Raw genomic sequence first — 12,413 nt, forward strand, 5'->3', positions numbered from 1 at the left:
ACACCTTTCCTGGACATTTCCTGCAGTGCCTTTTCAGCCTCACCTACTCCAGGCCCCACCCCCGAGGTCCAGCCATAAATACTATTAATTTTTATTCAAATTCATCATATCAGTGATTGGCTCTTTCTGGGAAAATTTTTTTATCCCCACAGGTTGGATTAGGGCACTTCCTCTGGGGCCCTAGTACTCTTCTCCAGGTTGGGAGCCCCAGGGCATCTGCTGCCCCTCTGGGTCCCTGGCCTGGCCCTGTGGGCACACAGTCCTTAAGGACACAAGAAGTACTTGGGAGAAATGAGCTGTTTAGGCATTGCTCTGAGGAGTGGAAAGTGTGCACCTGCCCCATTAGTGCTTGCTGGCTGGTGGCTTTCAGCACTCCCACTCCCATAAATGCTTTGCACTTTGCCACTGCAGGTCCCTAGCACAACCCACGGGGTCCTTAAAAGTCATCATCATCACAGATGTCAAGGTACACATCGAAAGCCTCTCTGTTGCAGTTTCCATCAGGAGTGAAGACATATTTGTGGAAGGTCCCATCTACACAGATGGCTGGAGGAGGGGGGGAAGATCAGTAAAAAAGTTAGAGGCTGCCAAAGCCACACACTTGAAATAAGGCATCCCATGGATTACAAATCTCCTTCCAGGCCTTTGCCCGCATGCCACTCCCCTCACTGATAATGGAGTTGAACCACCCATTCTAGCTTCTTTATGCTTCCTATTCCCTAAAATTCTTTCAGGTCCAACCTGCAGGCCTTTGCCCATGCAATACCCCCAGTCAAGGGTTCCTCCCACTTACCAATGACAGAGTTGACGTTCTTGGAAGTGTTGCGACCGAAGGCGCAGATGCAGGCCGATTCAGCAGGCACTGTGAAACTCGCCAGGCTCCACTGAGAGTCCACATATTGTCCAATCATAGGCCCGACTTTGCCCACTCGAGCTAGCCTGCAGGCAGTACTGACTAAGCCCAGGTAGGGTACATGGGCAGGGGTATGGGGACATGGCAGGGTGGGGCAGGGGGAGGGGGTACTCACGCAGAGCGGCGGTTGAGGCGGGTATCCTTGAGGGCAAAGATATGGACCGTGCCCTTATCACTGGAAGCGCACAGGAAGGAAGAGTCATGGCTGAAGTTGATGCTGGAAGATAAATCAGCTATTGTGCCTACCTGTCATATGGTGTGGAGTCGCTGGCCCACCATGCATACCCTGTGCTCACCAGTAGAGGGTGGCAGGATCAGTGCCTCGGCGTAGTTCCACCAGTTTTTCCTTGGACTGTGTGTCAAAAAGGCGAATAAGGGTGCCCTTCTGAGAGGCCGAGGCCACTACGGTGCCTGGCTGGTTCAGGGACACACAGGCCACGTCGCTCTGATGTGCGTTGATGGTAAATGGCGCAGATGAAGTGCCTGGCTTTGTGCTTGCCAGGTCCTATGATGGGAAGGAGCAGTTTGTGCTTGGGGTAGTATGGAGGGAAGGGTCCCAGAGTCTACAGGGAGAACTAACCTACCCACCTACTCACTTCTTCCCACTGGACAACTCACCACAAGTTGCAGACTCCCGCACTTGTGTCCTGGGAACACTAGCAGCTGTTTTTCCAGGCTGGGGCAGAGGTCACAGAGCCCTAGGGTGTGAGGATGAAGTAGGAGGGGCTTGTGAAGGGGAGGCAGTGGCCAGGCAGGGGCTCAGAATGGACAGAGCTGGATAAGGGCTGGACTTTAACTTTCCATGATACACGTTACCTATAGAAGCCTCAGGGTGCTGGCCTCAGCTGTGATCCCCACCAGTGAGGAATATTCCCTTCTTCCCTACGCAGCTGTGGCAGCCCCAGGAGGCCCAAGGATCCCTGACACACCCACCTACGTGCTTACTAGGTATGTTTGCTCTGCCATCTGGAGCACATGAGTGGGGCAGGGCTAAGGGTTGGGAGAGAGAACTGGCTAAGGGATGGAAAGATGAATAGATGGGGAGTACAGGATTTGGCAACAAAAGTAGGTTTATAGCTGCATTGTGACGTTCTTTTGAGGAATCCTGTGTCTTGTAATTATCAGAACTTGCATGTCTTTTCTCATATGAACAACTGTAAACCTACTTTTGCCCACCCCTGTATGTGCGTCCCAGGCCATCTGAGTATCTCTGTGCAAAGACTCTCCATACCTCTTTTTCCCCACTTCTCTGTGTACCCCTCCCATTTTCTCTTTATTTCTTCCTCTCCACCTCATCCCCTGCCCCCTGCCCTTATTCCTGCATATCTGGGTCTTCTTACCCTTTGGGTTGTCCCGGGTGTCGAACTCAAACAGCTTCCGGGGATTGTCAGGGAAGGAGTATACATAGATGCGGTTTTTCAGCACAATCACAATTCTGTAGGCATCACATTACACACAACAGCCATGAGGGGAGGGCAGATGTTCAGGCAGAACTAACCCTCTCACCTGCTATGGGGACCTCCTGCCTCCCCCACCCCCAGTCCTCCTCAGGCTCACTTGTCATGGCGCATGCGCACAGCCAGCACTGCCTTGGTGAAGGTGAACTCCAGCACCAGCTTGTCCTTGGAGTCCTTGCCCTCCCGGGCATCATCCCAGATCAGCACTGCTGGGCAGTTGGGTGCATTTTGGGGGCCAAGGTTTAAGCTGAGGGACAGCCCTGCTGATACAAAACCCGTCCCTCCTCCCCATGGGACTTCCACCCACTTGTTTAACCTCTCACTAATACCCAAAGTGAGCCTCACACAGCATGAGAGCTACTACACCCATTCACAAGTGAGGAAACTGAGGCTTGAAGGGATTGAGTATTCACTGAAGGACTTCACAGCCCATCAGCAAGCAAGCCGGGGCTTAATCCTGTCACTATTTCTGCCTCTAGGGTCCTAGTCCCTATACTCCCAAGATTTGTGAGAAATCCTAGGCTCCCTGACTTGCCTAGGGCAAGTCTCTTGCCATGTCCCAGTGGGATCAACAAAAATCCCTTTAAAACAATATGGCACTTGAGACTCAAGGCAAGTAAGCATTGGGGAGATGGCTTCAAGATATTCAGAGCTAGCCTGGCCAGTGTGGCTCAGTGGTTGAGCATTGACTCAGAAACCAAGAGGTCAACAATTCGATTCCCAGTCAGGACACATGCCGGGGTTGTGGGCTCAATCATCAGTAGGGGGCGTGCAGGAGGCAGATCAATGATGTTTTTCTCTCATTGATGTTTCTATCTATCCCTCTCCTTTCCTCTCTCTCTAAAAATAAATAAAAACATATACATAAAAAATTATGTTAAAACCTATTGGTTAGATAGGTTGCTCAATCTCTCTGGTCCTCAGTTTCTTCATCTGTAGAAATGGGGTATTGATATTTCCTACCACATATAGAGTTATGGTGAGGGTTAAATGGGTTAATACACATAAAGTGCTTAGAACAGTACCAGGCTCACAACAAGTACCCTATAGGTAAAGACATGGTGTACAGGAGACATTCAATTAATGTTTGTTAAATTAAGACAGAACATCAAGCTTCTTAAGCTATGAGTCATGATTTCTAAGCTGTAGGCCTCACTGTTAGACTTTAAGGTGCTCTGACGTCTTCATCTGCCAGTGCCTTGGGGTGCCTGGAGGGGGCCACGATTCCAGGGAATCTGGGCCAAGGGTGGATGAGATGAGGGTACTTACCTGAGATCTCTGAGAACTTGGGACTGCTACCACCACCCACCAGGGCCAGCAGGTTGGAGCGGTACAGCATTTCCACCAGGCCCATGCTGCCCACCTGCTCATGGTCTGGACAAGGACCAGGGTGTCAGCAAGGGTGAAAGCCAATGTCCAGCCCAGCCCTTCTACCCACTGCCTCTTCCCCACTGATGGCTCACCCAGGTGCCCCTTCTCCATCAATGGTTCCACGTTGTAGATGCGTACGCCTGTCTCCATGGCACAGCAAAAGCAGCCTAGGGAATGGGAGGAATCCAGGCTGCCTCAAAGGATGCCCACGTGGGAAGCTAGGACAGGCTGCTTAACACCCACCTCTAGCCCTCCCTCCCTCCCTCCCTCCCTCCCTCCCAGGTAAAAGTCTCTCACTTTGGTCTTGGTTGAAACGCAGGCTGGTCACCCCTCGAAGTGGTTGCTGAGTCATGATTCAGGATTGCTTCCCTGGATACAAATGGGGATAGGGTTGGAAAGAGTCCTGGGGTCTGCCCTCCAAGTCCTAGAACTTCTGTCCCTAATTGATTTCTTCTTTCTCCTCCCACTCTGCTACCAACCACAGCATGACTGTAAAGACAAAAACAGGGCAGAGAGTCCTGGGGTCTCCACTCTAAGCTCCCAAGACCCCAAACAGCATGGCCAGGCACCTCTCACATTTGGCTACCCTGACCTGGACCCTCTACCTCCTTCTTATTCCCCAGCCCTCACAGGCTGCTTGTCAGAAAGTAGTAAGAAAGTAATTGCCCCATCCGCGAAACTCCATGTTGTAACAAAGTTTCCTCTGCACCCCCTCCCTCTTAAAAAAAAGAAAGTAATTGCCCCAGTGATATCTCCTCCCTATCCCCAGGCAATCCTGGCCCCAATACCCAACATGGCCTGGAATCAACCCCCCACCCACTTCTCATCTTCATACCTGACCCTAGCATCCAACTCCACATGTCAACAAATGGGGAGAGGGTGCTAGAACATCCATCTCTTCCTGCATCTCCATGACCTGGGCCTGAGACCAACTATGATTGGTCCACTGTTCAGAACCCCTGCAACCTATTCCACCACTCGACAGTGTTTTCACACCTTCCCTCCTCACAGGCTTCCCTAAACTCCTTCAGGATCCCAGCCTACCTCCAGATGACCCCTTCTCATGTCATGCTAACTTCCTCCCATAAGGACCAGCCTGGATGCTTCCCTAGATCCCCTTATACCCTAAAGACCCTACCTCAGGATCCCCTATCACTCCAAGTCCCCTACCCCTTAGAGGACAGCTTCTTCCATGTGCTGTACTGTCCATGACTCCAACATGGGTTGGCTTGGACTTACCCCAGGAATCCTGCCCCCCCCCCCCGTGCTTTGTGGACAAAAAAGGGGTTCTACAGAAAGTAACCTCACAAGCCCTAGCCGGTTTGGCTTAGTGGATAGAGGGTCCCAGGTTCGATTCTGGTCAAGGGCATGTACCTTGGTTGTGGCACATACTGAGTAGGAGGTGTGCAGGAGGCAGCTGATCGATGCTTCTCTCTCATCGATGTTTCTAACTCTCTATCCCTCTCCCTTCCTCTCTGTAAAAAATCAATAAAATATATATTTTAAAGAAACTTAAAAAAAGAAAGTAACCTCACGGTGATCTGATTATAAATTCCTAACTGGGCAGGTCATGATGGGTAGTCACACCACAGGCATATAACTTCTTTAGTAAAAGGCTTAATTTTGTCTTAAGCAAGCCCTGTCTATTGTTTCTGCTTATCTAGGATAACATGCCTTTGAAATGCCACCTGTCAGACCCCTTCTAATCCCATCTCCACCTTGCTTTCTCCCACCTTCATGTAATCTTCCTTAAGTTCTTGCCTTAATCTCAAATGCATGAAAGAAACTGCAAACTCTTATTCTCCAAAACATTTGAGATCTTGTTTCCTGGCAATTGCAGTCAGTTTTGGCTTAAGTAAAATAAAAATTCAACAGGTCTGGACGTTTCTTATGTTGACAGATTCCTCCAGACCACTTATCCTCTCCCCAGAGCACCTCTACCCCCTTAAGGCCATTGTCCAGGACACACCTCCCCAAACCCCTACCTGGGATAACTCATCCCCCCTCCTGTCCCGGACTTCCTTAAGTTTCCTGTCCGATAGCTCCCATACTCCCTTCAAACCCTGATCTCCCCAGGAACTTTGCCCAGGCTTACCCTTCTCCATCCCCCAAGAGCCCAAACCTCCTTTCTTGCCGGGTACCACCTTACTCGCGAAGACCCATTCTTTTGACAGCTCCACCTTCCAAGATCACCCTTTTTTTGAACTCCCATTTCAAAGATCCGCACCACCCAAGAACCTTGCCCAGGGATGCCTCACACAAAGCGCCCGCTCCCCAGCATTTCTTCACGTCCATGATAGCACTCATACTCTTTCCAACACCAAGCACTTATTCAAGATCGCTGTCCCAGATCCCCTCAACCACCAAGACCCTTGCTCAAAAGGCCTCCCAGCCCACCCGCAAACTCCGACCAGTTCTGGAGTTATGTCCCAGCTCCCCGCCACCCGTACTCACCTGACCTCCGCTCCCGCCTCCCGATCCTAGGCCCAGGTCTGGGTGCCGCCCGCGGCACAGCTTTCTGACCTCCAGGGCCTTGACACCCGGCTCCCTTGTTTACATCAGGTCTCACTTCCGGGGGAGGGAGCCTGGCACCGGAAATGACACATCCTGGCTGGAAGGTGAGGCCGTAGCCCTCCTTGTTCCGGTTTTGGGGCTTTGGAACAACGCGAATGAAAACTGCGTTCTCCTAGGAGGGCGCAGAGAGGGGAGGAAGCTCCGCGTGGTCATGAGTGTTTGAGGGAAATGAAGAGGGGGTGGGCGAGGGAGCCTTCCCTGGCTAAGTGAGAAAGGGCCGAGGATTTACCACTTTGGTTCAGCTTGAAGAGCATGAGGAGTTAACTTTCTGGGCAAACGAGACTTGGACCTCCGAGGTGGGCTAGAGTGGCCGCGTTCTGTTAATACCTTGTTCTCCCAGACTCCTAGAGAGAAGACAGGGTGGGAGCCCTCGGGCGGAGGCGATCTTGGAGACCTTGACAGCTGAGACTATCCACCCTTGACTTTGAGAAAACAGGGATGGAATTTTCCCACCCAGCTCTTTATTTACAAAATAAAATTGGTGTTTTGCCCTCCCCAGGTAGCTCAGTTGATTATAGCGTCCTCCCATTACACTAAGGTTAAGGGTTCAGTCCCAGTTTAGGGCACATACGAGAATCAACCAATGAGTGCATAAATAAGTGGAACGACAAGTCGATGTGTCTGTCTCTCTCTTTTAAAAGTTATTTATATATAGTGGACATCTGTTTTATTTATCCTTTTAAACTGATTCATGGCATTCCATGGAATAAATGTAACACTGTTCAGCTGTTCCCCTACTGGTGGCCAGATGGTTTCATGTACTGTGTTGTCATCATCCATGGAGGACTCCATTGCTATGCTCCTCAACAAAGCCAGTCTTCTGGCCTTCTTCATGCTACATTTCTTCATGTCCCAGATCATATTTAACTTAATTCAGTCTGGCTTCTGTCACTCCCATATCTCTGAGACTGCTCAACCAGATTATTACTTATCAAGAAGATAAGTAATAATCTTGCCAAAGCAGCATTTACTTCCCTATCCCTCTCCTGTGATTGCCCAGTACATTCCACAGTCTCTTGCTCTCAACTCTCGGGTTTCTCTGACATCTCTGGCTAATCATCTTTATCCAATTTCCAAATATTATTGGAGTATCCTTGGGATGATCCTGGCCCCCTTAATTTTGTAGACAATATTGTCTCCTTAAGTGACTTCATCTTGTATCATAGCCTTAATTATTGCAAATTTTTTGGAAGATCCACTAATTTAGGCTTTTATGCCAGACCTCTCCTGAACACTAGACTCATATATATACTATGGCTTGTTTGACATGTTTACATGTATGTCTTATAAGGCATCTCAAATGTAGACCATCCAAACAGATCTCTGGAATTTCCCTGGCTCAAATACCCTCCTGTCTCTGTCATCTCAACCAATGGCAAGAGCCTTGAAAATAGTATGCTAAGTGAAAGAAGCCACTTGCATATTGTATGACTCCATTTGTATGACGTGTGCAGAACAGGCAAATCCATAGAGACAAAAAGTAGATTAGTGGTTGCCTGGGGCTGAGGTAGGAGGAGGAAGAAAAGGGCAATGACTGAAAAGAGATATGGGGTTTCTTTTGAGGGTTATGAAAGTGTTCTAAAACTGATTGTGGTGATGGTTGTATAACTCTGTAAGTATACTAAAAAAAACATTTAATTGTACACTATTTTTTTAAAGATTTTTATTGGCTTCAGAGAGGAAGGGAGAGGGAGAGAGAAATCTCAATGATGAAACAGAATCATTGATCAGCTGCCTCCTGCACACCCCCCACTGGGGATAGAGTCTGCAACTCAGGCATGTGCCTTAACCATGAATCATACTGGGGACCACTTGGTTCATCAGTCAATGCTCAACCACTGAGCCACACTGGCTAGGCTCATGTACTTTTAATTGTAATGAAATACATATTACATAAAATTTACCATCTTGCCGAAACCGGTTTGGCTCCGTGGATAGAGCGTCAGCCTGCGGACTGAAGGGTCCCAGGTTCGATTCCGGTCAAGGGCATGTACCTTGGTTGCAGGCACATCCCCAGTAGGAGATGTGCAGAAGGCAGCTGATCGATGTTTCTCTCTCATCGATGTTTCTATCTCTCTATCTCTCTCCCTTCCTCTCTGTAAAAATCAATAAAATATATTAAAAAAAAGAAATTTAAAAAAAAATTACCATCTTAACTATTTTTAAGTGTACAAGTTCAGTAGTGTTAAGGATATTTTCATTGTTCTACATCCAATCTCCAGAACTTCATCTTGCAAAATCTATACCCATTAAACAACTCCCATTTCCCTCTCCCCTAGCTCCTGGCAACCATCATTCTACTTTACTTTTCCATTTTTATTGTTTTGTTTCTGTTTTTACTATTTTTTTCTTTACGTAAGCACCATCCGGTGTAACAGCATGCCTTTCCTAAGTGAGCACCAATGTGCAATTATGCAGCTTCCCCCTCACCCTCAGCCACGTAGTCTAACCCTGAAAACTGAGCAAGACGTTCCTGCCACATGCTGACACTTCAGTTGACTGCAGAAGCCTTTTCAATGGACCTTCCTCTTCTAGCAGCAGGAACCATTCATCTGAAAACCTACAAATGGGGTCTTGTGCTTGTCAGACAGTATTCAATATGCTGGCCTCACATTTGCCCAGCAGCCATGGCACCAGGTTAACTGACCCTCCAGGCACAGACCAAACCCACATCCCTCTAAATGCACTCCAGGCAAACCCCTACACCCTGGGGGGAGAGGGGCAGTTGCAAGATGGGAGGAGAGGCTAAAAGAAATTGAACCTAAACTCTTCATCTGGAATGTTCAGGGTGGCCTTGGTTCCCCTTTCTAGGCGGGGCCTGCAGACCCTTCGGATCTTCTTTCTGGTGGTCTCACCTACAGGCTGCACGTGGGCTGAGGGGGCTGCTGTCTTGAGAGCCCGCAGGCTGGGTCTCTGCATCTTGAGGCCCAGTTCTAGCTGCTCCTCGCACCAGGCCAGTGTCCTGGTGCTGTCCTGGTGCTGGGGCTGCCGGTGTCTCCCCAGCAGGATGTCCTAGGGTCGCCATGCGCTGCAGTTGCTGCCACCGGAACCCTCTACTTTACATTTTTATGAATTTGACTACTCTGGATACCACAAAAATTTGTCTTTTGGTGACTGGCTTATGCCACTTAGCAAAATGTCTTCAAGGTTCATTTGTGTTGCAGCATGTGTTAGAGTTTCCTTCCTTTTACTTAGTTTTTTATTGGAATTTCCTTCCTTTTAAAAGGTAAATAACATTGCATGTATTACCACATTTTCCCTTTTTTTGTTTATTTTGTATATGCCACACTTTGCTTATTCACTGATGGACACTGGACTGCTTCCACCTTTTGGCTATTGAGAATAATGTTGCTATGAGCATGGGTGTGCAAAATCAATTCTTCTGGCTATATATCCAGAAGTGGAATTGATGGATTAAATAGTAATTGTTTTTTAATTTTGGGAGGAAATGTCATACTATTTTCCATAGCAGCTGCACCATTTTATATTCCAACCAATAGTTCATAAAGGTTCCAATTTCTCACATCCTCACCAACACTTTTCTTTTTTAAAATAGTAGCCATTCTAGTGGGTGTGAGACCCAGGTAATTGTCACCTGTATGGCAGTTCCCGAGACACTTCCCCTTACAGAGCTCATCTTTGACCTGACTCAGAACTGTTTGCATACCATTTCAAAACAGTTGGTGGTCATTGTTTAACTCCACAGATGCCTGCTGTGGTGATAAGAGCTAGAGCAAACAAGAGGTTGACCAATAAACATGAAAGTAAGAGCTAGGGAATAAAATGTCCAGAGGGGGATTTGAACAGCTCTGAAGCTCTGGCTGGGTAGGGCCTTTGGTTAGACTCAGAGCATTGTCCAGCTATGCCAATATTTTGGGTTCAATCCCCAGTCAGGGCACATACAAGAAATCAATGAATGCAAAAATAGGTGGAACAACATATCAATGTTTTTCTCTCTAATCAATACATAAAAATTTTCAGAAAAGATCTGATATATTCCTGGGGATCTGGAAGGACAGATGCAGGTGCATGTGCAAGGCTGTAAACACACCCAGAAAAGAACTGAGGAGGCCCTAAGCTCTCACCTGTGTGTGACCTTGAGGCTCTGTGAGAGCAAGACTGAAGGGTGAGGCAGAGTAGGCTAGGCATTCTGAACACAAGGCAGTACTCAATAACTTTAGGCCCCATTTTGAAAGACAGGCTTGGGAGAAATGTTAACTCCAGGAAATCAGAATCTGATGAAAGATCTATTTTAAGTATCATGGTGCATGGAGGAGTTGAAGGTATTGTCCAAAACTGTCAGGTTATGCCATGTTGCAGGGCAGACACAGGGGACCAGTGCCTTTCCCCAGGGAGATCCGGGCCCTTCTCGAGGGTGTTACCAAATGGGTTTATTATGATTTGGAGAAAGGAATAGGCCTTCTTGACTGGGTGAAGCACATACAGCAGAGGAAGCTGAGTACTGGACATGACAAATTGGGAAGCTCTAGAATCCCAACCCTTCACCCGGATTAAAAATACAACCAAGCCTGGAATTCCAGGGGTAGTGCACCCACTCACAATGACTGGAGATGGATTAACTGAGTAGGGTTTGTTCCTGCTGCCTCCTTGAACAAGCCTGTTTAGCCAATCTTGAGAACAGATGAGTTCTGGAATTAATTAGGAAATGACCAAAAAGTCAGCCTGTGCAAGTGTGCTTCATGTTGGGGTTACTAAATATTGGAAGGTTTCATAATCACCTTACCTTAGAGGCGCATAGCTACCAGTATTCTCACTTTGGCTCTAAACACCAGTCTACCTCTGCTTGGCAGTGGGGACAGTAGCTTATCTTTACTATCTGCTCTAGGGGTGTTTTAAGTTCTCTAGCACTGTGCCACATTCTGACCCATCAGGACTTTGTACCAGTGGCCTAGATCTAACTCAAATCCTACTTATTACATCTATGACTTAGTGACTGGGGATGATTTAGAAACAATTGTGCCACCCTGGCTGGGTAGCTCAGTTGGTTGGAGTCATCCTGATAGGCCAAGGTTTTGGGTTTCATCCCTGGTCAGTGCACATATAAGAATCAATGAATGCATAAATACGTGGAATAACAAATTAATGTTTTTTTTCTCTCTCTCTAAAATCAGTAACAATTTAAAAAAAAACAAAAAACAACTGTGCCTAAACTCTGACTTTCCTCATTGATTTTTGTATCTCAGACCGTTAAACAGAAAAGTTTGAGGATTCTTTGACAATAACCTTTTTGAGAATCCAGTTACCTGGAGCAACCAAATTCTACCTGAGACAGAGCCCTTCTCAGCTTTTATTTTTTTAGAGAGAGAAAGTAAGGGAACCAACTTACACCATACACAAAACTAAACTCAAAATGGATAAAGGACTTAAACATACGACGGAAAACCATAAAAATACTAGAGGAATCCAAAGGCAACAAAATCTCAGACATATGCTGAAGCAATTTCTTCACTGATACAGCTCCTAGGGCAGTGGAAACTAAAGAGAAAATAAACAAATGGGACTACATCAAAATAAAAAGCTTCTGCACAGCAAAAGAAACCATCAACAAAACAACAAGAAAGCCCACTGCATGGGAAAACATATTTGCCAGTGTTATCACCGATAAGGGTTTAATCTCCAACATTTACAGGGAACTCATACAACTTAACAAAAGGAAGATAAACAATCCAATAAAAAAATGGGCAAAGCACCTAAATAGACACTTTTCAAAAGAGGACATTTAAAAAGCCAAGAGACATATGAAAACATGCTCAAAGTCACTAATCATCAGAGAGATGCAAATCAAAACGACAATGCGGTACCATCTCACACCTGTCAGACTGGCTATCATCAACAAATCAACAAACTACAAGTGCTGGAGAGGATGTGGAGAAAAAGGAACACTCATGCACTGCTGGTGGGAATGCAGACTGGTGCAGCCACTGTGGAGAACAGTATGGAGTTTCCTCAAAAAGTTAAAAATGGAGCTCCCATTTGACCTAGTGATCCCACTTCTAAAAATATATCCCAAGAAACCAGAAACACCAATCAGAAAGGATATATGCACCCCTATGTTCATAGCAGCACAATTCACCATA

At 47.1% G+C, this 12,413-nt stretch overlaps 1 protein-coding gene across 4 annotated transcripts; it reads right to left on the reverse strand.

The window, feature by feature from the left end:
- Positions 1 to 79: 79 nt before the first annotated feature.
- WDR45 (WD repeat domain 45) lies at positions 80 to 6,764 on the reverse strand. 4 transcript variants are annotated; one of them, XR_004966849.1, is made up of 11 exons: positions 6,196 to 6,764; positions 4,039 to 4,110; positions 3,834 to 3,908; positions 3,640 to 3,744; positions 2,471 to 2,579; positions 2,254 to 2,348; positions 1,532 to 1,611; positions 1,210 to 1,418; positions 1,029 to 1,130; positions 794 to 934; positions 80 to 546 (listed from the first exon to the last, which is right to left on the reverse strand). XR_004966849.1 is itself a non-coding variant. In XM_036304316.1 (11 exons), exons 2-11 carry the CDS (start codon positions 4,091 to 4,093, stop codon positions 437 to 439), a joined length of 1,086 nt encoding a protein of 361 aa, XP_036160209.1. In that variant the 5' UTR covers positions 4,094 to 4,110; positions 6,201 to 6,742; the 3' UTR covers positions 80 to 436. The 4 variants fall into 4 exon arrangements, 3 of the variants coding, with proteins under 3 accessions (XP_036160209.1, XP_036160208.1, XP_036160210.1); XM_036304316.1 differs by having other exon boundaries at positions 794 to 939; positions 6,201 to 6,742; XM_036304315.1 differs by having other exon boundaries at positions 794 to 939; positions 6,196 to 6,735.
- Positions 6,765 to 12,413: the final 5,649 nt, after the last annotated feature.

The sequence above is a fragment of the Myotis myotis genome, unplaced genomic scaffold, assembly GCF_014108235.1.
Source record: "Myotis myotis isolate mMyoMyo1 unplaced genomic scaffold, mMyoMyo1.p scaffold_m19_p_4, whole genome shotgun sequence".
NCBI lineage: Eukaryota > Metazoa > Chordata > Mammalia > Chiroptera > Vespertilionidae > Myotis > Myotis myotis.